Source organism: Carya illinoinensis, chromosome 5 (genome assembly GCF_018687715.1).
Source record: "Carya illinoinensis cultivar Pawnee chromosome 5, C.illinoinensisPawnee_v1, whole genome shotgun sequence".
NCBI classification, from domain to species: Eukaryota; Viridiplantae; Streptophyta; class Magnoliopsida; order Fagales; family Juglandaceae; genus Carya; species Carya illinoinensis.
The window spans coordinates 46,238,825-46,263,935 of record NC_056756.1 but is presented as its reverse complement, the minus strand read 5'-3'; the positions used below and the strand labels follow the sequence as shown (position 1 = coordinate 46,263,935).

At 37.7% G+C, this 25,111-nt stretch overlaps 2 protein-coding genes and 1 pseudogene across 2 annotated transcripts; 2 read left to right on the top strand and 1 right to left on the bottom strand.

Moving 5' to 3' along the window:
* The first annotated feature begins 219 nt into the window (after positions 1-219).
* On the top strand, positions 220-5,529 carry LOC122311534. The gene is made up of 9 exons (XM_043126121.1): positions 220-817; positions 1,277-1,464; positions 2,643-2,821; positions 3,132-3,416; positions 3,559-3,617; positions 3,720-3,756; positions 3,868-3,939; positions 4,136-4,457; positions 4,813-5,529. The coding sequence occupies exons 1-9, from the start codon at positions 703-705 to the stop codon at positions 5,239-5,241; spliced, it is 1,686 nt and encodes a 561-aa protein (XP_042982055.1). The 5' UTR covers positions 220-702; the 3' UTR covers positions 5,242-5,529.
* A 509-nt stretch (positions 5,530-6,038) lies between these two features.
* Positions 6,039-7,495, bottom strand: LOC122311583 (putative fasciclin-like arabinogalactan protein 20). The gene is made up of 2 exons (XM_043126182.1): positions 6,682-7,495; positions 6,039-6,601 (listed from the first exon to the last, which is right to left on the bottom strand). The coding sequence occupies exon 1, from the start codon at positions 7,486-7,488 to the stop codon at positions 6,817-6,819; it is 672 nt and encodes a 223-aa protein (XP_042982116.1). The 5' UTR covers positions 7,489-7,495; the 3' UTR covers positions 6,039-6,601; positions 6,682-6,816.
* An 11,263-nt stretch (positions 7,496-18,758) lies between these two features.
* On the top strand, positions 18,759-24,242 carry LOC122311893 (annotated as a pseudogene).
* The last annotated feature ends 869 nt before the right edge of the window (positions 24,243-25,111 follow it).

Sequence of the window (25,111 nt, the reverse complement as noted above, 5' to 3'; positions counted from 1 at the left end):
TCATTCTTATTCCATGTCAGATGTTTCGACGGTGTATATATACTCTGGAGCGTGGACACCTTTTTGTTTTGCTTTTGAAAGAAATGCTATCCATCAAATATGACAAATCTCAGAATACTGTTTACTGAAACTGTAGATTCCTTTCAAGTCAGGAAGACTTTATGTGCTTTGAAAAAAGTAGATGGGATTATCTCCACCTTATCAACTTGCCCATCTTTCCTCTCAAAGATACTTTCTTTCTGTTTCCATTCACTTGATAACAGAAACTCGTTTGTTAACAGAAACTCGTATTAACAATCAAAACATGTTCTGCATTGACACTGCTTTACTTAATTTCTGATTCATTCACAGTGAAACGTATAAAGAAGTAGCTGATTAGCTAAAACCGCACTTCATTAAATAAATCGCACCCGCCCTTTTCGCCTGCTCTCCCTAATCACCCTCACCGAGTCCCCCACTGCCATGTGACTCTTTTCTCTCTGTCTCACTTTTCTCGCTCTTGCTTTTTAGCTCCATATCTTTGTCCCATAAATCTCCCATTTCCTTCCAATCAATGAATTATAATATTAAACAGAAGATACTAATCGGGGTCTGAATCTTTAGTGAAATGTCTGGACGATCTTGGGAATGGGCTCTGTTCGTCTGAGGCGGTGGCTCCAGTGAGTGAGAGACAAAGAGGAGAGAGGGGGATTTGCTGTTGCAATGAAGGCAATCTTGGTTCATGGGCTTTCTTCCTTCTTGGTGTTGGCCTCTCTGAGCTCGATTTCAGCTCTGCCTCGCAATGGACCCCATTCGGATTATCTCAAGTCCATTATAGGTCGGCCCTCTCAAGTCTCAACTCCCTACACATGACATCTGTTTAGGCTGAAGTAGTTCTTCTTGTTTTTTGGTTTTTCTTCTCTGATCAGCGTATTGGGTTCGATCTTAAGTGAGGTTTTGTTTCTTGTTTGGTTGCTTTGAAAACTAAGGAAAACGGAACGAAAAGGAGATTTCAGATACTGCTATCACTTAAATATTTTTAACTTCTTCTGGAATCCAATAAATCTTAAGTTTTTTTATTTTTTTATTTTAACGTTTTCCCTTATTTTCTCAGCAACTAAATGAGACGTTCAGACGTACGTTTAAATACTCATGAAGTCTTAAAATTTGCCGTTTAGCCATTAATTTCTGGCGGTGCTGCTTTATACGCTTGCTTTAATACGAAGAAACGTTTCTTTGTTCTTTATAACAGTTGAATAGTTTAGCTGTGAATGTATCAATTTTGTTGTTTATGCAGGACAAGAGAATTTGGGGCCATGGAAGAATGGAATTTCGGTGGCTGCACAAGCTCCAGGGCCTGCTAGCGATGATGCCATTCACAGCACGCTTGCTTTGGCTGCAAACCGGACGAATAGGCTGGACATTCTTCGTGGGTTTCGGCGCTACCGAGGTGGCTGGGACATTGCCAATCGCCATTACTGGGCTGTAAGTCTAGCTTTCCTTAATACACCACAGTAGGTGTTTGATCGATTTGTTTAATTTTGCCCAGCAGGCTCGGTGATTTTGTCTTGGCTAAGCGGCAGGCTTAGTTATTGTTTGGTAATATTCATGCATCATTGCATTGTTGTCCTGTACGGATGCTTGTGAAATCAATATCTACTTGATTGTTTGGAGAAGTTTGTGAAACTGTTAGACTGAAAACTATGTTCTTTATGCTGAATGGTTCCGAAGAGAAAGGAAAAGCTTTGATGAAAATTTGAGATTATTCAGGATTTGAAGAGGAATACATCGGTTTCAATTGTGGCCTTTTTTTCTAGTATTCTTCTGACATCAAGTAGCACATTCTTTGAATCAAAATTGTGGAAGCTTAACTCGGTTTTTGGTTATAAGGAAAGGAAAAAAGGTCTAAATGAATATAATGGCATCAAGCATATTTTATGAACTCCTGTGGCGATCTATTTATTTCTATTCTGTAGTCTTGCCATGGTGGAGTGCTCAAATTTGGGAGATGTACTTAACATATTTCAATTGTCAAGATAAAGTTATAAATGTGCATATCTTACCCAAAGAATTCCGCCTCTGGTGTATGAACTATCAATCCCAGCCAAAGAATTGAGCAGATCAACAAAATCGCTTAAGAAAACCCAATGGCCTTGAGGTCAAATGGTACTTTCACCCCATATAAGGTGGGGTGGATGAGGTCTTGGGTTCAAGTCCCATAGATTGTGTGAGTTACTTGCCAATCAAAAAAGAAAGAGTAAGTGGGCTTTGTATCTATAACGCTGGAAAAACAATTATCTTGGTGTCTTGGTGTTTCTGCAGTATTAGTGTTTGGATACGCAGTAGGCTCAGGATATTGCGAGTTTGTTGAGTAGAAGCATGTCAAATCCTGGTTGATAGAGTCTGACTAATGTGAAACTCAATACAGATTACCTTCAGGGCTTGTGTTACATTATGCTGTTTAACTATTATTTTAGTCGCTTTATTGTATCTTTTCCTTCGGTGGCTCCTCTTCTATTTTCAGTTTGTAGTTTCTGCATGCTTGTGTACAGAGTTGAGATTATAACTATAAATTCAGTTATTATTCTCATCATCATTATTCTTGTAGTTTCATTGATATCAATAACTTGTATTTATCAGTACTATAACCATTCCATCTGCAGTCTGTTGGGTTTACAGGTGCTCCTGCTTTCGTTCTTGCTGTCCTATGGTTTATTTCCTTCGGCTTGTGTCTTGTTATTCATCATTGCTGTGGTTGGAGGATAAACATAAAAGGAAAAGAATCGCACCATTCACAAAGAATTTGTCTTATTCTGCTTATGATATTCACCTGTGCTGCAGTGTAATGTTCTGAACTTCAAACATTTTCGACTGTTGTTATTATCTTTGTGATTGGAGGTTTTACTTGTTTTTTTCTTTTGCATTATCCCATTTTCTCGCTGATACTTTTCTTTACATTGTCTACTACAATTGGGCTTTTTCTGCCTTCCTTGCATGTCACTCATATGAAATTATTGACAGAACTAGAGTCTATTTCAAACTTGCATATAAGAACATATTTATGTCCGTTTCTGTCTGGCAGGATGACAAGTTTGACAAATCCATTTCTTTTGTAACTGTTGCTAATGCCATCTGGCCCTTTTATCATACAGGATTGGATGCATCCTTCTTTCTGTTGGGCAGGATGAATTTCATGGTGAAGTCTTGCGAACTTTGAACTATGTTGTAAACCAGTCAGACTACACTGTGAAGACCCTAAGAAATGTCACAGAATATCTATCCCTAGCAAAAAATATTAGTGTGGCCCAGGTGTTCCTTCCTTCTGATGTCATGGATGATATTGACAAATTGAATTTGGATCTCAATACTGCAGCAGATACACTGACAGAGAAGACAAGTACAAATTCTGTCAAAATAAAGAAAGTCTTCAATGCTGTGTAAGTATATGCTACCCTTGCTTATATATAAAAAAAAAAACAAAAAGAATATGCTAGCCTTTCTTGGTACCATCTATATCTTTCTCTTTTTCTTTTTCAAAATCCTGATGTTAATTAGCTAATTTTGAGTTGTTTGTTGCAGGCGTTCTGCTTTAATAACCGTGGCAGCTGTAATGCTTCTCCTGGCTCTTATTGGTCTTAGTATGTATTGCTGAAAAATCCAAATCAATGATATATTTATCTATTATTTTTCCTCTAATAGGCTCTTGCCTCTTTGTAACTTACTGATGTTTATTTTGGCAGTCCTGTCTATCCTTGGGCACAAACATGCAATCCATATGTAAGTTGTGTTTGCAATTTGGTGGACATTTGCCACATCCAGTGATATTCCTAATTCAATATGTTGGATGTTTTCCCATTTGTATTTGACACTACATACTTAACGTTGCAGATTCATAATAAGTGGTTGGTTGCTTGTTGCAATTACATTTGTGCTTTGTGGAGTTTTTGTAGTCCTCAACAAGTAAGACTTGGATTTCATTTGGATACTCCCTACTAGGTGTTCTCCCCCCTCTTTTTGTTTGCTTCTTCATATGTGAAAGATGAGTGACGTTCAGAAAGTTATGCAGTCTTTGGATCTTCTGTATATGTTACAGTCTCTTATCCCCAGGATCTTTAGCATTACTGACAATAGTATGTTATTACTTTTGGCATTTCAGTACAGTTTCTGACACCTGTATGGCCATGGAGGAGTGGGTAGAATTTCCACATGCAGAAACGGCTGTTAGCAACATCCTTCCATGTGTTGACCAAAGAACAACAAACCAAACACTTGTGCAGAGTAAAAAAGTTATCAATCAAATTGTAAATGTTGTCAATGAATTTATCTATACAAGTGCAGACACAAATCCCTCTCAGGATAATTCTTATTATTACAATCAGTCTGGTCCTCTTATGCCACCACTATGTTATCCATATGACTCTCAGCTGCAAGATCGCATGTGTGGGCCCCAGGAGGTGTCCGTGGCAAATGCTTCTGCGGTATGTTTTATCAATTCTAATTATTTACAAACTTTTCTCTTATGGGAATTTGCATTTCTTTAATACCTATCTGGAAATTAGTTGATTACTTGGACAAAAGGAAAGAACTCGTGGTAAAAGAGTATAATTGAAGGGGTGTGGTCTCATAACACTATAAATAACTTAATGCGGCATTCCGGCTTCCCATATATGAAATCCCAGTAGAATATTAGCTGATGTAAGAAGGGACAAAACGCAAACGTGGAAGTTGGCCTCGTTATTTTTTACAATTTCTAAATAATTGTTAATGGAAAGTAATTCATTGTCTTTATAGCATGGAATTAGATTTAATTAAACTCCACATTTACTTTTTCAGGTATGGAAGAGCTATATCTGCGAAGTATCGGAATCTGGTCTGTGCACCACTGTTGGGAGGGTAACGCCAAACATCTACACACAGTTGGTGGCTGCAGTTAATGAGAGCTATGCACTCGAGCACTACACGCCACCTTTACTTAACCTCCAGGATTGTAATTTTGTCAGGGACACTTTCAGAATAATTACCATAAGCTACTGCCCGCCGCTGGGACATTATATCAAGATAGTGAATGCTGGGTTGGGCATGATATCAGTTGGAGTCTTGCTCTGCCTGGTTCTTTGGATACTCTATACAAACCGCCCCCAAAGGGAGGAAGTGTTTGTGAAGCTATCCTTACAAATAAAGGGAAGCAGGACTTACAAGAGCTGCTTTAGTTATAACAGAAATCATGGAGCACCGGTATCAAATCCATCAAGTGAAGTGTAGTCTTAACGCAGAAAAGAAGTTTCATGTTAGACACATTTTTTGAGTTTTATACTCCTATTGGGGGTAAAAACCAAGGTGGGGGCGAAGCTCCATTTTGAGGTGAGGGATAATTTTAGTGTAATTTGTTACATCTATAGCCAAAGTCAATAGCTCTATCTTTATGCAGCTGGTGTGTAAACTCTAATGTCTTGTTCCAACCCAAAAATCGAAAACATAGTGCCGGTCTGCTTGGCCTGGAAGGCTATGTAGAAGTTCAATTAAATGCATGCAGCATATTGCTTGATATAATTTTCGATGATAGTGCTACATTATTCCTTCCACCTTTTGCCCATACATACATCCTTCGCCCTATCCTGCATTAGTTGTAAGCCCTATTAAAGAGAAAACAACGCCATATTTTCATCGACATACGTCTAATTGCATGAAACTAGAAAAACAATAATCTATAATGCTGCTCCGAGAACAGTGTGGCATTGCAAAATAGGTGATGTTTTCTGTGTTGCATTTCCTTCTATATATATATATATATATATATATATTTGTGGGAAGATGCACTTGGTCGAGGAAGGAGGTTTTGTGGGTGTCAATAGGGTGGGATTTGCATTTGGAGTCGATCGTGGTTTTGTCCTCTGCTAACGGTAGTGAGATTGTGAGAATGTCTTGATCTGTGTAAGAATAAAATAACGCACCAATTTCCATTGTGAGAATAAAATAACGGTAGTGAGATTGTGAGAATGTCTTGGAGTTCGAGGGTAAACCCACTTGCCTTGTAGATAAAATAACTTAAACTGATTGCTGAATGGTAACTGCACAATAGTAGAATAGAGTGCTTGATATGTAAGAATAAAATAACCCACCAATTTCCATCAACAAAGATAGAATTAAAATCACTTTTTTGTTCATGTCGATTCCTCAGCATGCAGTTCGACGACTCATAATGCACATAACTTCCCATGGTTTGCTTGGTTAAGTTTGAGTACCATGAGGCCAAAAACAATGATGAAGAAACACCGAAGGTTACATTATATCTCGTATCACAGCTTCAAAGATATCTACAATTATACTGCTTTAAATGTAGAGCTTGCATGCCTACAAATACTTTCCATGATTTCTTTATAAAGCACCAGTCAATAGTAGTAAGATGTGAAGTGCATGCAACCCCACAAGCTAGCGTTGCAGATCAGCCTGAAATGCTAATTCTGGTTTCGAAACTTCAACAATTCGAGTATATATGCCTTTCTTTGAATGCTTCTGCAAGTTGACCAGTATAATTATAGCAAACCTTGAATCTTGATGATAACAAGTCCTTAACTTTGCTTCTTTATCGTCTCAATCTCGTCATCAATAAAAGTTCTTTCCTCTAACAAGAAAGAACAGAACAAATTAAGAAGGCAATTCTGAACAAGCACAGAAAGTAACCATCAAATCGGAAGTACGTACCTCTCACAGTGCCAGATACCAAGTTTCAACTCATTCAAAGGGTTTAACTTGTTAGAGCAAATGACATCACTTAAACAGAGCAAGGGAACAGAATTGTAATCAAGCATCGATCCCGCACTGAGGAAATTCCCATACTCAAGAAGCCATCAAGATATCACTTAGCCAGAAAAAGCAGATACCATTAAGAAACTCAGCCATTACAGAGTACCCACTGCACCTCAAGAGCCCACTCACTTTGCCAAACGAACTAGCCCCTGAAAAACTGATTGTATCATTTGCCGTTGGGAACCCACATCCAAGATTGGGCTCTGGGCTTTTTACCGGCACCGAAACCTCAAAATCCGGGTGAAAGAACTCGTCGATTCCGAAGATAACCAATAATCCCCGATTAAATATGGGAGACCGGGTAACCTTGACGTTGTTTAACGAAATTCCATCATCAGAAGGGGACGTGGTGACAGTGAGCGAGTGACCCGCAAACAATGTCGGGATCTTGGCCGCATTGGGAAGTGATCTGAAAGTTTGGAGGGGCGAAAGGAGAGGAGAGAAGTGGTATTGGAGGAGGGAGAGAGATGGCTGGCCGGAGTGAATGAAGGCGGAGTCGGAGGGAGCGAATATGGTGAGAGACGTAGAGTTCGTGAGGAGAGTACTTTTGGAGATGGCCTCAAGAGTTAGGGACATGGAGACGTAGCCGGAGTCGGCAAGGATATGGACGGCATCGGATATGGTCTCGGAGGAGAGCGGAGAGGAGAGAGAGAAGAGGGAGAAGATAATTAGAGAGAGGAGGAGGTGTACTCGGGAAGCCATTAACGGAAATGAGAGTAGATTGGCATTGTCATTGCCATTGGAACTCTATTATATATCACGGCGTTTCTTGCTTTCAGTTTTGGCGGTGAAAGAATTGACAAGTGGCGTTGTAGGATACGTTGATATGCGCGGGAATAAGAAACTATATTTAGAAATAATAATAATAATAATAATAATAAGAACATTAACTTTTTTAAAAAAAAGTTTAAAATGTTGATATTTTTTTAACGATAGATACTGCTCATTATTTCATAATATACACTTTACAAATTTTAATTTTATTTTATTTTTATTAAACTAATTGAGTTGTTATATTTATCATCGATATATTATATATTTATTATATGAAAAATGAAAAAAAAATATGGGTGGTGTATAGAGATTATAATTAGAATTACTATTTTTTAACATAAATCATATTAAAAGTCTTCAAGTCAAGTACTGTGCATTGTGTAAAAAATTAAAATTTATAAATAGATTTTTTCATCATCATGCGTAAAAGTCGGACCGATAATATTGAAAAGAAAAATTCTATTCATTATTCTCACAACACATATCATATCATAATCTTTTAATTTTTTTTTTCTTATCAAATGTGTGGTATATAGATAATGAGTAAAAGAATTCAATTAGTTTAGGAATAATAAAATAAAATAAAATTTAAAAATTAAAAAAGAATAGAAATTAATCAACATGGTGTATAGTATGTGGAAATAATATATAAAGAGTACTCATACTAAATTTTAAAACAAAATTTTAAAAATTAAAAAAGAATAGAAATTAATCGATGAGTAGCAAAGGTCTACTAAAAAAAGCCTGCAACTCATATATACTAAATTTGCAAATTCATTAAATATATAATTAGCAAGAACCATAACAACAATACGAGGTCCCTTTTCATGTCCAAGAACAAAGCCATACATTATTTTCTACAAACTAAATTAAAAAAAAAAAAACAAACAGAGGAGCTGTTCTTATTTTTGTGTACTTTTTTATATATTTTGTATTAAAAAAAATTGATACAATCAATCACATCAATAGAATGTATAAAATTAAATATATAAAAATATTTATACATAACATTACTCATGTGATCATTTTTACTCGGAATAGCTCTATCAATAAACTGCAAAACAGGCAAGGTACGTAGAACGCCAAGATCACCGGCCAGGAGGTTTGCATCTGCTCATTTTAGAAGAATTATTGACTTCTGAAATATTTTGTCCATGCATGATGCATGCATGAATCTGCCTCGAGTACTTTCTATAAATATATATATATATATATATAGCTTAATTAAGGCTGGCCGCCTGAACCATTATATATATATACACACACAGATAGATATATATATATATATATATATCGGTACTCTCAAATTAAGAATAATTTCGAATTAATTAATACTTGCATGCATGCATGCATTTACAAGCTGATCAAAATCTAGAAGCTGGATCGATGAAGGATCATAATTCCATGCATGCATGCAACAAATTAAAGCAGCATCGATCCACGAACTTGTGAAAAGGGCCGCATGATTGCATCCTACGCAAGTATATAAAATAATTTATATTGGCGTAAAAGAAAAGTAATTAATGAAAATTCCAGAAAATTAAAATTCTCTTATTAAGCAAAATTAATAAGAAAAATATTAAGCAAAATTAAGCTTATGATGATTCGTACTACAGTACTAGCCAACAGCATAAGTACAATTAAATCAAATGTCGTAGCTTAATTTGGCCGAAATTAACACGATTAATTATATTGAATAACGTACAAGACAAATGGTTTGATCGTACGTGCGCGCGGCTTTTGGGTCCCATGCATGCATGCATGATTTTGTCAATATTCAAGAGGCATTCTCAATATATATATATATATTAATATATACAAGTAGTTCTTAATTAATATCGACATGATTAATAATTTTAATTTCTCGTTGTGAGAAATCTCATGCATTTTGGATTTCGCTCGAAGTTATTTCATGTGAATCTTAAAGGTCATTATATTTTGGCTATAAAAGGCGCCTGGTAAAACTAACCTTTCGTTTGGTAATTAAGCCGCGCGCTACATAAATCTGTTAATTGTCACAATGTTCAGGCTCGATCTTTTGTATTCGCATCATGAGCATTATTATGGCTGCGGTCGTGCAAGTAGTAATTGGTACTCTGGCATCTGTCTTTTCTAAACGTTAAAATGATCGTTGAAGATGATGAATCGATCGATGGGGGGCAGGCAACCACAGGGAGATTACCACATGTTTAATTTTCGAGTCTTTCATTTTAGTGATCTGTTTTCTTAATAAAAAGTCCTCCCTCTATTCTAGCTCGTGACTCCTGATTATGTAGAAGTACTGCACGAAACTTGTATACCTAAAAATTGTATAAATTATTTTCTTTTTCTTACTGCTCTGGATTTTGTCAAATATTTCGTAACACGCAGAAATTTTCGTTTTAGCTGAGATATGTAAGTTATACGGATGAATTTATCCAAAATAAGATGATATATATAATATATATGACATGCAGCATTTGCAAAGCTGGTTGGATGCCAATATTGCAGATGATCATGACCGTTTTGCATGTTCAGGCTTTCTTAACTTGAACAGTATATGACCAGATTCACAAAATGCATGCATTCTGCTTATATATCTGAATATTTCAATCTTCTGTCCAGAAAAAGAAAAAGAAAAAGAAAAAATTAGCAAGCCAGGCAACAAAAGATCAGAAACCCATCATGCATCAGAAGTAGTGTAGTACTTCTGCATGCGTAAAATACAAGTCTGGAATAATTAATATTTGTCGTGGGTTCTTCCATACGCAGATTCCCTAGATGGGGTAGGCAGTGTGAACACGAAGGAATGATCAATATGAGCAAGCTCGCTTTAATGGTGCTAGCTACAATAAAGTTTATTCTCTGCTTTTAGATGATCAAATATTCGTAAATGTATGGGAACGATCGATGGTACTCTTTATTTTTTCTTAATTAATTCCTTTCAAACGTTCAATTCAATGATGTACACGCGCATTATAATTTTAATTAATCATATACTTATATTAAAATTTCAAAATAAGTGATGATTTAATACAGTATATTATATTCTCAATCTATCCCACCTCATTTTATCATTATAAATTTTTTAAATTTTTACATAAAATATTAAAAAAAATTTAATTTTTTTAAATATTAAAATAATAATAATATTATTAAAAAATAATATTTTAAAAATATTTTATTCAACTTTTATCTAAAATTATCTTATATCATCTCACTATCATTCCTTAGGGATGCTTAAAGAAGGAAGATCATTTTGAATAAAGATACGTTATTTTCTACGAACTATATATATACTAAAAAAAAAAGACTAACAGTGGTGGAGCAGTTCTTATGAAGTAGTGTATTCATGATGTCGATTACTCCCTGTGTGGCTGCCCTCACGAACCCAAATAAGTAATAACCACTTAAAAGGGCAAAAAATAATCACAAAAAAAAAAAAAAAAACTCCATTTTGTGATTATTTTTTCTAGGAAATTAATAGCTCTGTCAGTAAACTGCAAAACATGGCCGGGTACGTAGAACACAAGCCAAGACAAGGTTTACACCTGTTTTTATAATAATTCTTGACTTTTGAAATTCTCCATGCATGATCATACGACGAATTCATTAATTAGCAAAAGTTTATGATTCCTACTGCTCCCAACACCATAACATCAATTAAATGCATTAATCATGCTTTGGAAACATGACTATATTGAATAATAATTCGCTTAGAGCCAAGACTATTTTATAACGTACGAGACAAATGGCTTCGTTTGGATTTGGGTGTTAAGAAATGTTGAGGAGAATTGTGAATAATAATAAAAAGTAGGTGAAAAGTAATAATAAAGTAATGAATAGTAATAAAAAGTAAATAAAAAGTAATGAATAGTAAAAAAAAAAGTGAAAAGTAATAATAAAGTAATGAATAGTAGTGAGAAGTGTTGAGAAGTGTTGAAGATACTTCAACACCCAAACACGAATACGAGTCCTTAAATAATAATTTCCTCGATCGTTGTGAGAAATCTGAGCCCATGCATCCCATGCATTTTGGATTTCGCTCAAAGTTATTTTTGTTGTGACTCCGACCTATCCAAAAATCACACAAGATAATTTTAAAGTAGTTCAGCAAATTGTTTACGTCTACTGGAACCTCTTTTATAGAATTTGTACGAGATTTACAAAACACTCTACAAAATTCTATTTCTCTCTCTTACGTCTCTCTTTCTCTCTTCACCCACTGCTCTCTCTGCATCTGAGCTCTCTCCTATTTATAGAAGAGAGCAGCCCACCATTTGCAGCTTCTTCTGACTTGGGAGAGAGTGGGTGGCCTAACAATGGTCGGTGGTGGTGGGTGGTGGTGGGTGAGTATGGAGTTGGTGGCTGCAAACCCAAACCCATTTCACACTTAGGGGTTTATTCAACAATCACCCCCTCCACCCAAGTGTGACATACCAGGATACTTACAAACTGATTCATTCTTCAAATGAATGCACCCCATTCTTTAACATGAGAGACTTCCGTTGTTGAATGCGCTCCAATGCACCCGAGGGTGTTCAGTAGTGTTCAATACTGATCAAGTCCAAATAGTATTGGAACTTGATCCCTGTGACGACCTTCGTCAACATATCTGCTGGATTATCTTCAGTGCCAATCTTCTGAAGTTTGATGTCATTTTCTTCTAATATTTCACGTACAAAGTGAAATCGGACATCTATATGTTTTGTTTGAGAGTGATATACTTGATTCTTAGCTAAATAAATTACACTCTGACTGTCACAGTAAACGGTAACCTCTTGCTGCTCAAAGCGCAAATCTGTTACCAATCCCTGTAACCAAATAGCTTCTTTCACGGCTTCTGTTACAGCTATGTATTCAACCTCAGTTGATGATAGTGCAATTGTTGACTGCAAAGTTGATCGCCAACTAACTGGTCCTCCAGCCATAGTGAACACATAACCAGTTGTCGATCGGCGTTTATCAAGATCACCTGTATAGTCTGAGTCAACATATCCAGTTACTAGACTATCTTCACTCTTCTCAAACCTCAAACCAACATCTACGGTCTTTGAAATATACCGTAGAATCCACTTAGCCGCATGCCAATGAACCTTTCCAGGATTATGCATATAGCGACTTACTAAGCTAACGGCCTGGGAGATATCAGGTCGTGTACACACCATGTCATACATTAAGCTTCCAACAACACTTGCATATGGGACATTTTTCATGTAGTCCCGCTCTTCATCGGTTTTAGGAGACTGCAATGCACTGAGCTTGAAATATGGGGCTATAGGAGTACTCACCGGCTTCGTCTTCGAGTCGATGTTGAATCGTTCCAGTATTCTCTTCAGATACTGCTTCTGAGTAAGGTGAACTGTACCTTTCACCCTATCTCTGCTGATTTCCATCCCCAGTATTCTTCGTGCTTCTCCTAGATCTTTCATTTCAAACTCATTACTTAACTGAGTTTTTAAACTATCTATCTCCCCCTTACTTTTACATGCAATTAACATATCATCTACATATAAAAGCAAATAAATAAAAGATCCATCTGCAAGTTTTCTGAAATATACACAATGATCGTATTGGCAACGAGTGTATTTCAGATCCAACATAAAGCGGTCGAAACGCTTGTACCATTGCCGATGTGACTGCTTCAAGTCATAGAGAGACTTCTTCAGACTGCATGCCCAATTCTCTTTGCCAGCTTCTTTGAATCCTTCTGGTTGAGACAGATAAATCTCCTCTTCCAGATCACCATGTAAGAAAGCTGTCTTTACATCAAGCTGTGCTAACTCAAGATCATATTGTGCAACCAAAGCTAACAATATCCGAATGGATGAATGCTTCACAACAGGAGAGAATACTTCACTGTAGTCAATTCCCTCTGTCTGAGCGTAGCCTTTGGCTATCAACCTAGCTTTGTATCGCACTCCATTTTTAGCAGCTTGATCATCTTTTTGATTGAAGATCCACTTACAACCAATTGTTTTCTGTCCTTTTGGAAGCGGCACAAGCTCCCAAGTCTGGTTCTGGTGAAGAGACTGCATCTCTTCATTCATCGCCTTTGTCCATTCAACTTGTTCACTGGACTGTACGTCTTCTCTGTAAGTGGTTGGGATCTCACGCCCTTCAGCTGGTAATGCATATGTCACATAGTCTGCATAATGTGTCGGTACACGTTTCTCTCGTCTCGGTCTGTTGGTTGCTATTGACTCAGGTTGACTTGGAGGTACTGTGACTGGATTATCAACCTCATCTTGTCCATGCTTTCCCAACTTCTTTGAAGTAATAAACTCCACACTCTGCGAATCATCTGATGTTTCGCCATCACTGCTGCCTTCACTTGAATTTTTATGCTTATGTGATTTAAGCATCTCAGATTCGTTGAATGTAATATCTCTACTGATGATTACCTTTTTGGTTTCTATACACCAGAGTCTATACCCTTTTACACCCGTACTAAAGCCCAAGAATTTTTCTTTCTTGGTTCTAGGATCAAGCTTACTTTCTTTAGCATGATAGTAAGCAGGACATCCGAAAAAGTGTAAAAAATATAATCAGTAGCATGTTTACCTCTCCACATTTCAATGGGTGTCTTTCCGTCATTGGCAACTGCGGATAGTCGGTTGATGAGGTGACAGGCATAGGTCACAACTTCAGCCCAAAATTGTTTACTGAATCCAGCATTTAGTAACATACATCGCACTTTCTCTAATAAAGTACGATTCATTCGTTCTGCTGCGGTGTACCTCGTACCGTGAAGTGTCTGACAATTCCCTCTCTCCGGCATACTTCCATGAAGGGGTCTGAAGTGTACTCACCTCCATTATCAGATGTGAGCCGCTTAATCTTCCTGTCGGTCTGAGTCTCAACCATTTTCTTCTAATCAAGGAAGATTTTCAGCACTTCATCTTTATTCTTCATCGTATACACCCACACACGACGAGAATAATCATCAACAAAAGTTACAAACCAATGTTTACCTCCCAAAGATGCGTTTTGGGTAGGTCCCCAAACATCGGAATGCACATAGTCAAGAATTCCCTGTGTATTGTGTACTGCGGTTCCAAACTTGATCCGCCTCTGCTTCCCCAATACACAGTGCTCACAGAAAGACAGTTTACCTGTCTTGGCACCTTTGAGTAAGTCTTGCTTCACCAGTGTTTGCAAAGCTTTTTCTCCTGCGTGTCCCATACGCATATGCCAAAGACTGGTGGTGTCGACATCAGTCTCATCTAGCTTCTCACAGCCTGTGGAAGCTCTTCCATCAACAGTACTTCCTTGCAAGAAGTACAAGTTTCCTCGCCTCAAACCCTTCATTGCCACCTGAACTCCCATTAGTACTTTGAGAGTTCCGTCTTCAATGGCGATTCTGAATCCCTTTGAATCCAGAGATCCCAGTGAGATGAGATTCTTCTGCAAGTCCGGAACATACCGAACTTCTGTCAGAGTCTTGACGCTGCCATCGTGCAGCTTTAACCAAATGCTACCTATTCCTTGAGTCTTATAGACACTATCATTGCCCATAAGCACTGCTCCACCATCAATCTTTGTGAAGTCAGTAAACCAGTCCTGATTGGGACACATATGATAGGTACATCCGGAATCCATAATCCATTCATCGGAATGACAAATGGATGATGAACTTGCCAAGGCAAAATCTGACTCGTCATCTTTTTCCATGACATTGGCTGTGGTGGGTTGATTCTGCTGTTGTCCCTTCCGGTTTGGACAATCCTTCCTCCAGTGTCCTTTGTTGTGACAAAAGGAACACTCGTCTCTGGCGAGTTTTCTGCCGACTGATGAACCACGTGATGTGGCTCGGGTTTTCGAATGAAAACCGTTCTTCTTTCTGGGATACCTTGACTGTGGTCTCCCTCTTGCTGTTAGCGCTTCACTTGTTGTATTTTGGTGTACCTGTTTATCTTTTCTCCGGTACTCATTGCTAATTAAAGAGCTAGATACATCTTCAAAACTAATCTTTTCCTTCCCATACAATAGAGTAATAATTAAATGCTCATATGTATTAGGCAAGGAATTCAACAGTAGTAAAGCCTTATCTTCATCTTCGATTTTAACATCCAAGTTTAACAAATCAGCGAGAATTTGGTTATAATTATTCAGATGTTCAGACATAGAAATACCTTCACGAAATTGGAATCTGAAAAGCTTCTTCTTCAAGTGCAAACGGCTCTATATGCTCTTCTTCATGAACTTATCTTCCAATTTCTACCAAAGTACCCTAGCATCTGTCTCTCTCATGACAAAATACTTTTGTTCTTTGGTAAGGCATAATCAGATTGTACTACAAACTTGAGTATTAAGCTTCTTCCAACCCTGATCATTCATATCATCTGCCTTTCCTCCCAACGCAATATCCAACTCTTGTTGGATCAACACGTCCATGACTTCACACTGCCACATGCCAAAGTTGCTTGTTCCATCGAACTTTTCAACTTCAAACTTGGCATTTGACACAGTAAACCGACGTCCTGAGCTACTAGCATGTTCAGAGCTCCTGTCTCTTCCAGATCCTTTCATTTGAATTTAAAAAAATTAGACTCAAAATTTCAAAATTCTAACCGTACGGATGAGTCCAGAATGATCCAAATAGTAGGAAAGCACTATTTGATTGCTGAAATCGGACTCTGAATGGCTTAGATCAAGCCAAAAATGGATCTGAAAAACGGACGGTTCTGATCTGTCTGGCGCGTGGGACGCACGCGCTGCACAGTGCTAGTGGGAGCATGGATTACATGCGCTACAACACTGTGTGCGCGTGGGGGAGCGTGAGGCGCGTGTATTACACGTGTTGAACCTCTGTAGGGCGCGTGGGGGCGCGTGTCCGTCACGCGTCTTCAACCTCTGGAGCGGGTGGGGGCGCGTGGGGCTCAGTCTTCTTCCTCCTCCGGTGCGTGTGGGGGCGCATGGATGACAGCAGATGCACGCGCTGACCTTCTAGGGGCGCGTGGATGACAGCAGATGCACGTGTTGACCTTCTAGGGGCGCGTGTGGGCTACTCCGACCTCCGTTTTCGATTCCGTTTGGGGCAACGGATTCATCTCGACGCGAGGAACACCCTGGAGTTGTCAAAAATTGATTTTGAGCAACTTGAATTTTTGGACAGTCCGAACCAGAGCTCTGATACCAATTGTTGTGCCTCCGTCCTGTCCAAAAATCACACAAGACAATTTTAAAGTGGTTCAGCAAATTGTTTACGTCCACTGGAGCCTCTTTTATAGAATTTGTACCAGATTTACAAAACACTCTACAAAATTCTATTTCTCTCTCTTACGTCCATCTTTCTCTCTTCACCCACTGCTTTCTCTGGATCTGAGCTCTCTCCTATTTATAGAAGAGAGCAGCCCACCATTTGCAGCTTCTTCTGACTTGGGAGAGAGTGGGTGGCTAACAATGGTTGGTGGTGGTAGGTGGTGGTGGGTGAGTATGGAGTTGGTGGCTACAAACTCAAACCCATTTCTTACTCGGGGGGTTTATTCAACAATTTCACGTGAATTTTGAAGGTCATTATATTTTGGCTATAAAAAGCCTGGTAATTGGTAAAGCTAACCTTTCGTTTGGTAAGACGCTACATAAATCTGATAATCGTCAGTACTACAATGTTCAAGTACTACTTCGGGCTCTTTAGCAGTTGCATCGGCATTCTGGCTTTTGTCGTGGGTATCGTTGATATTCTGGTATTTGTCTTCGTGTCAACGTTAGAATGATCAGTTGAAAATGATTGATGGATGGGGGCAGTAGGGGCGGAACTACTAAGGGCCTTTGGGTGGGGGGGGGGGGGGATTCAGTCCCCCAAAATTTTTAAAATCATGTGAAAATTATAATTTTAAAGGTGATTTTATAAAGTAAATTATATAAAAATTAGTATTTAACCCCTAAAATTATTTTTTTTACTTGCCCCCCAAACCAGATTTTCTGATTCTGCCCCTAGGGGTAATAAAAACAAGATAAAAGAGGAAATATGAAAGTTGTGTGTATATTATTCATGCAAAAATCTGCTTGTACAGTAGTGGTATTTATACACATAAGAGGCTGAGTATTGTTGTAACCGTAAGGGTCATATATGACAATACACAATATACAATATATTCTAGACTATTCTACTCTTGTAAGCTGTGTTGGTAAAGAGGCTGAGCTGTCCTTGGCATCTTTGGTGATATGGTTAACAGGGGCAGGCAATTACCACAGGCCAGGAAATTACCACATGTTTAATTTTCAGGCCTTTCTATTTTAATCTGTTTACTAAATAAAAAGTCCTCCCTCTATTCTATCTTGTGACTACTGGTACTGCAACTTTCATTATGTAATGAAATCAGGAAATTCATGACTTTCTTGTGGTTACTCGTGTACAAGTGCACGAAGCTCGCACACTTAAAAAGACTACTAGTTATTTTTCTTTTCTTATTCCGCGCGGATTCCATCAAAGATTTCGTAACAGGCAGACATTTTCGTTTTAGCTGAGAATATAACTTATACGCATGAATTTATCCAAAATAAGATGATATGAACATGACATGGCATTTGCAAAACTGGGGTGGATGCCAATTGCAGAGCATGAAGTTTTTGCATGTTTAGGCTTTTCTTAACTTTTAACAGTATATGACCAGATTCACAATATGCATGCATTCTGCTTATATATCTGAATATTTCAAACTTCTGTCTAGAAAAGAAAAAATCATTAAGGCCTAGGCAACAAAGGAGCATAAACCCATCATGCATGAGACGTGTACGTAGTACTTATTCGTAATTAAATACAAGTCTGGAATAATATTATTCGTGGGTACTTCCATACACAGATTCCCTTGGGGTGGGAAGCGTGAACACGAAGGAATGATCCTGACTTAGCCGGTAGCTTAATGGTGCTAGCTACAATAAAGTTTATTCTCTGCTTTTAGACCAATACATAAATATTGTAATAAAGAACCCAAAAGGTTGGGCTCCCCTTAATATACATATTTGTGAGAAGGAAAGTGATTGATTATCATTGTGCATGGGAACGATGGCCTATATTTTTTCTTAATTCCTTTAATTTCAAACGTTCAATTCATTAATTCAATGATGTACACGCTATAATTTTAATTAATATTATTATTATTATTATTTTTATAATATTATTTTAAGTGAATCTAGAACATGATCCTCACAGCTGTCGGGGGACCACCAAAGATGCTTGAAGAACGAAGATCATTAATTTAAAATCTAGTGATACAAGAAAAGAAAAGGAAAAAAATCATAGAAACTGAAATCTCTCTCTCTCTCTCAGTTTCCTCAAGGAGGCAGAACTCGTACGTACGTCTTCCATGGCCTCCCAAGGAGCGTCTTCTTCCACTCCCCCTTCTTCTTTTATCAGCCACCAATGGATTCACGACGTGTTCTTGAGTTTTAGAGGTGCGGATACTCGCAACAATTTTACTGCCCATCTCTCCAATGCTTTGCGTCAAAAGGGAATTAACAGCTACATAGATGATGACCTCATAGGAGGAGAGGAAATTTCACCTGGGCTCCTCAAAGCCATTGAGGAGTCGAGAATTTCCATAATTATATTCTCTCAAAACTATGCATCATCAACGTGGTGTTTAGAGGAACTGATAAAAATCCTTGAATGTAAGGAAACGAAGGGACAAGTGGTTCTACCAGTGTTTTATAAGATAGATCCTTCGGATGTACGACAACGAAGAAAGAGTGTTGGAGAAGCATTAGCTAAACTTGAAGAAAAGATCAAAGATGATGCCAAGTTACAGAGGTGGAAGACAGCCTTAACAGAAGCGGCCAATTTGTCGGGGTGGCATTTGACGGAAAAGAGGTTAGCTTTCGCAGTATCAGTGTTCTCACCATATTAAATCGTTCTTATCTGCAGAACCTTATTGTTTAATTTTAAAATTGGTTTCAGGATACTCCTGATAAGTCTCAGCATTAATTGGGAATAAAACCAAAATAGTACGAAAGTTTACAACGGGAAGATTGGCCCTTACCTCATCACCTAGCATTGTAATCGGTCATGGGAAAAAGAAAAAAGAAAGTAAAATGATTAATGCAACTAATTAAATGGTATTCCTATTCTTTTAATGTGAAAGTAACTCATTTTTAATATGTAGGAATGAACCTGAATGTATCCAGGAAATCATTGAATGGGTGAATTCGACATTAGTAAAAAAGATACCCTTTGAAGTTGCACAATATCCGATTAGAATAGAGTCCCCTGTAAAAGAATTGAAGTCGCTCTTAGATATTGATCAGAGGAATGGCAAGAACACGTGCATGGTAGGGATCTTTGGAACTGGTGGAATTGGGAAGACAACTATGGCCAAAGCGATCTATAACTCCATTGCTTCACAATTTGAAGGAAGTTGTTTTCTTGAAAACATAAGAGAAGTTTCTTCCCAAAGGGACGGTCTGATTCATTTGCAAAATAAACTTCTTTCCAAGATCTTGGGAGGCTCAAGTACTACTCAAATGGTTGACCATGTTGATCAAGGAGTTATTTTGATAAAGCATAGGCTTTTCTTTAAACGAATACTACTAGTTCTTGATGATGTGGAACAATCAGACCAACTAGAAAAGTTAGTTGGAGATGGTAATTGGTTTGGTTCTGGAAGTAAAATCATCATAACAACAAGAGACAAGCATTTACTAACTAAGCACCAAGTTGTAACGTACGAGGCTAAGGCATTGGATGACCCTGAAGCTCTTCAGCTCTTTACTTGGCATGCTTTCAACAGAGATAGACCCGATCATCCTGATTATGCAGAACTCGCAAAAGATGCAGCAAGGTATGCTGGGGGATTGCCACTAGCTTTAACTGTGCTAGGCTCAACTCTTAAAGGTAAAGATATACCTTATTGGAAAAGTAAATTGGATGAGTATAAAAGGATTCCCAACAAAGACATTCAAAGAAAACTTAAAATAAGTTATGATGGATTGGAGGAAAATGCACAAAATATTTTTCTTGACATTGCATGTTTCTTCAAAGAAGATCATGTAGACTACGTCCGAAAAATACTAGATAGTTGTGGTTTTCACTCATACAGTGGTATTGAAGAGCTGAAGGACAAGTGTCTCATAACTCAAACTGAGTATGGAACACTTGGGATGCATGACTTGTTGCAAGAAATGGGTAGAGAAATTGTTCGACCAGAATCACCCAAAGAACCTGGTGAACGCAGTAGGTTGTGGTTTCATAAAGATGTTTGTTATGTCCTAGAAGAAAATACGGTAAGAGTTATGTTAAAGAGAAAAGATATTTACAACCGTGAATTGTACAATTGTCGTGTAATCGCTTTGAAAAAAGTGAATAAAATATGAAACCCAATTGAAAAAAATTAATTTTTTAATCGTGAACCCCACTCCTTTTCAAAGTAATTACGTGGTGTTTACGTACTTTACTGTTATATGTAGAATTGCTCTTTAAATTATAGCTTGCAGTGTTAAAATATAGAGTATACTATGATTTTGCTAGTAAACTTAACTCTACATTGTCTTGCTAGGGAAAAAACAAAGTTGAGGGCATATTGATAGATTTGCCTGAACGAGACTTGATAGATTTGAGTTCTGAAGCTTTCATGAAGATGAAAAGGCTTAGGCTGTTTATAAACCGCAAGGCACGCTTTTCTGAAGAGCCTAATTTTCTCTCTAACAAGTTAAGAGTAATTGATTGGCCTGGATATCCTGGAAAATCTTTGCCATCAAATTTTCGGGGAAAGAACCTTGTTGTTTTAAGAATGCGCGATAGCCACCTCAAGAGACTAAAGGGAGTGGAGGTACAACTATTTTTTATTGTGTTAGATGCAATTGATACCTAATGTTATTTGGGAGATTATCAAATCACCACCCATGTTTTAAATTTGGCACTTTTTGGCACCTATGGTTATATGTTATCAATTTTAGTACTTCTATCTGTCTGTCGTCCATTTCCTACCAAAAACATGCATACAAGAACCTATTAGAGTCTGACATGTGTCCTAAAGTGTCATTAAAACTAATAAAAAAACTAGAAAGAGAACAAATATGGGAGTGTGTATATAATTTTATGATGATGATTAGGAAAACTAATTTTGCATTTTAGGACACATGCAGAGCTCTAGTAAATGTTGATCATGTGAATTTTCTATTAGTGGATAGATGAACGGATGACAGAGGTACTAAAATTAATCAACAGGATAGCCACAAGTGTCAAAGGTCATTAATTGTAAAACCTAAGTTATGATCTGAGGATTGACAAGACTCAGGTACTAATTTTGCATTCAACACTTGTTTTTTATATTTCTTCCTTTACTTTCTGTCGTGAACTTCATTCAAACTAATTCATTTCATTTTCTTCTTGACAGAATTTTCAGAACATGGCAGTTATGGATCTCAGTAATTGTAAATTCCTTAAAAAATTCCCTGATGTTTCAAGGATCCCAAAGTTAGAGAAGTTGGTTCTTGATGATTGTGCAGGTTTAGTTGAGATTCATTCTTCAGTTGGATACCTTGATAAGCTCATTTATTTGAGTGTTACAAGATGCCCTAACCTTACAAGTTTTCCGAAAAGCCTCATATTGAGATCTCTCGAATATTTTAGCCTTGATGAATGCTCAAACCTTAAGAACTTTCCTGAAATTGAGTGTGGAATGGAAAGTTTAAAATGCATTTCCGTGAAAAACATCGGCATAGACACACTGCCTTCATCCATTGGGTACCTTGTCGGGCTTGAAATATTGTCTTTAGGCGGCTGCATAAACCTTGTAGATCTCCCAAGTAGCATTCATCAGTTGCAGCACTTGGATGTTCTTGCTCTGGATGATTGTACTGCTATAAAAGAATTACCTTCATCCATTGGGTTTCTTGTTGGGCTCAAAAGATTGTTTCTTGGTGGTTGCAAAAACATTATGAATCTACCAGGCAACATCTATCAATTGCAAAAGCTAGAGCGTCTTGATCTCAAAGGTTGTTCAGAACTTGTGAAGTTTTTGAAGAAGATGAAAGATGACAGACAACCCATGCACTCTTTTGTATCCACAGAACTACTTAAGCTGCAATCTTCGACAAATACAAGCAGCTCTGATTATGAATGTTTCTCGGCATTGCAACCTCAAATGCTGAATCTTAGTGAATGTTCCCTATCAGAATCAAGCTTCTTTAGGACCTTCGAATGTTGCTCTGCATTGAAAGAGTTGATCTATCAGGGAGCGATATTGTTACCCTTCCTCGATGCATCAAAAGATTTGTTGGATTGGAGAATCTTAAAATGACAGATTGCAAGCAACTTCGAGAAATCCTAGGACTCCCACCAAATCTAAGAGAAGTGTCTGTTTGGATGAGCGTGTCATTGGCAATATTTTTAGAGGAATCAGATTTCACGACTCAGCTTGAATGTCCCATTAGTCTGGAATCTCTAATTCTATCAAGTACCGCCATTGTTAGCCTCCCTGCATGGTTCAAGAGATTTGTTGGATTGAAGTACCTTGATTTGAGTGATTGCAAGCAACTTCAAGAAATTCCAGAACTTCCACCAAATATAGAAGACGTATATGCACGTGGTTGCACTTCATTGAAGAGACTTCAATTTAGTAATGTATTCGATTTAACACTTCGATGGATTGATTTGTCTGATTGCCTCGAACTACATCAAAATATAGGGGATGATATGCAAATTCGATTACTAAGTGAGGTCTCTCTCTCTCTCTCTCTCTCTCTCTCTCTCTCTCTCTCTCTCTCTATGTGTGTGTGTGTGTGTGTGCACGCCATTTGTAGGTGGTATCACTGAAAATCTGTCATATTTGGGTAACAGGGACATCCTAAAAATCATCGATTCAACTGTTTGTTTCCGGGAGATAAGATTCCAGATTGGTTTAGCCATCGTAAACAAGTTTCAAAAAGTTATACATGTGAAATGGATATCAATATTGAGCCTACACATTTGGATGGGGAGATCTCAAGATTTGCTTTCTCTGCTGTTATTGGAACAGAGGATGAACAAGATGAAGGTGCGTTTGAAATTGTTTTCGGGGTCATTGTTGATGGTGTGACAACCTATAGTCACCAAGATATGACAAGTTCAGCCCACTCAAACTTAGTGTGGTTTCACTTCCATGTTCCAGAATCTTTTGAGTTGAAGGGAGATCTAAAGGTTAAATTTGAGTGCAAGAATGTATTTGGAAATCCTTCAAATCCGTTCTTTAAAAGTTGTGGATTCCATCTGGTGCATAGGTACGAAGAGAAAGCAATAGATTTCATGGATGGTGTTCATCCTCCCAAGAGATGTCGTGATGAATCTGATGATAATGGCAACTTGGAATCCAACGAGTACCCAGAAAAAAAGAGGCATTCTTCAAGCTTGGGGCATTAGAGTTTCAGATGCAGATGATATGCTACTTGGAGCAAAGAAACTACGCCAATCAAATCACACCAAGCACTAAAACCAGGCACCTTCTTTTCACTTTATTTTCTTCAAGGACTCCAAAATGCTTGTTAATTTTCTTTTAGGTTAATTATAATGAATTGCCCACATAATTATAATTGTTGATGGACACATATTTTGGAATTGACCTCATTCGAATATTTGGTGGCCAGTCATGCGATTTTACTTGATGAGCTCTGGGATGAAACTTTAGTTTCAAGGCATTATAGTTATAGCCAAAGTGTATTATATTTTGAACTTGTAATGCTTCCCCTGCAGAAATATCGTACTTGAATATTTCTCTGTTTTGTCGCGAAGTAATCTTAAATGCATAAATGACTCTTGGATTCAGAGGAATAAAAATGCAAGGACCCAATCTGTTGGTTGCTTGGATTATGGATATCTTTTTGTTTATTTATTTTTGCATCGACTTTTGGGCTATGGCTGTAGCAGTCGCGGTCTGCATCGTTCAGCTGGTTTTTCTGTTTACGGATCGGTATTGTCATGTTCAGCCGCTTCCTCGAGGCGTTGTCCTTGAGCTTGCCTCTGGGCAGGCTTTTCTTGAACGCCTCTGTTCTTGCTGTCTTCATAGTTTTCTATAAGGCTTTAGCCACGCTCACCTTTGTTTGGTGGCAGGCTTGAAGCCAGTTCATTGCTCTCTTGGACTGGGCTACAAGCTTGGGCTAAGGAAAGTGGGTCTGATCTACTATTTTATCCTCAACCTTGTCAACAATAATGATTGCTAGAGAAATCTGGACTGCTTCTATGAGATGTTAAATAAAATCCAAAGAATTTCATAAAATATAAGAAGATATGAAGAAGACAAATGATGAAAGTGGTAATGGCAGAAAAATAAATAACAATATTTTTGGCCATTCATGACGACCAAATTCCAAATGCTTTGCAATCAACAGAACCATCTTAATTTAGTGCTCGATCGATCTCATGCTGCATGCAGCAAACATGTATAAAGGGAGTAGTGGTTCGAGGACCACATGAGTACCTTGTCATTTTATTGCACCTTGCATGCAGTTAGCTAAGGCTGCTAGCTAGCTATCATCATCGACATATATATTATATTTAGATGATCTTTTACATGATCGATCCCAAGTTCAAAACTGGCCTAGACGTTCTCGATCATTTTATAATCATGCATGAAGCGACGAAAACCATCTTTGATGC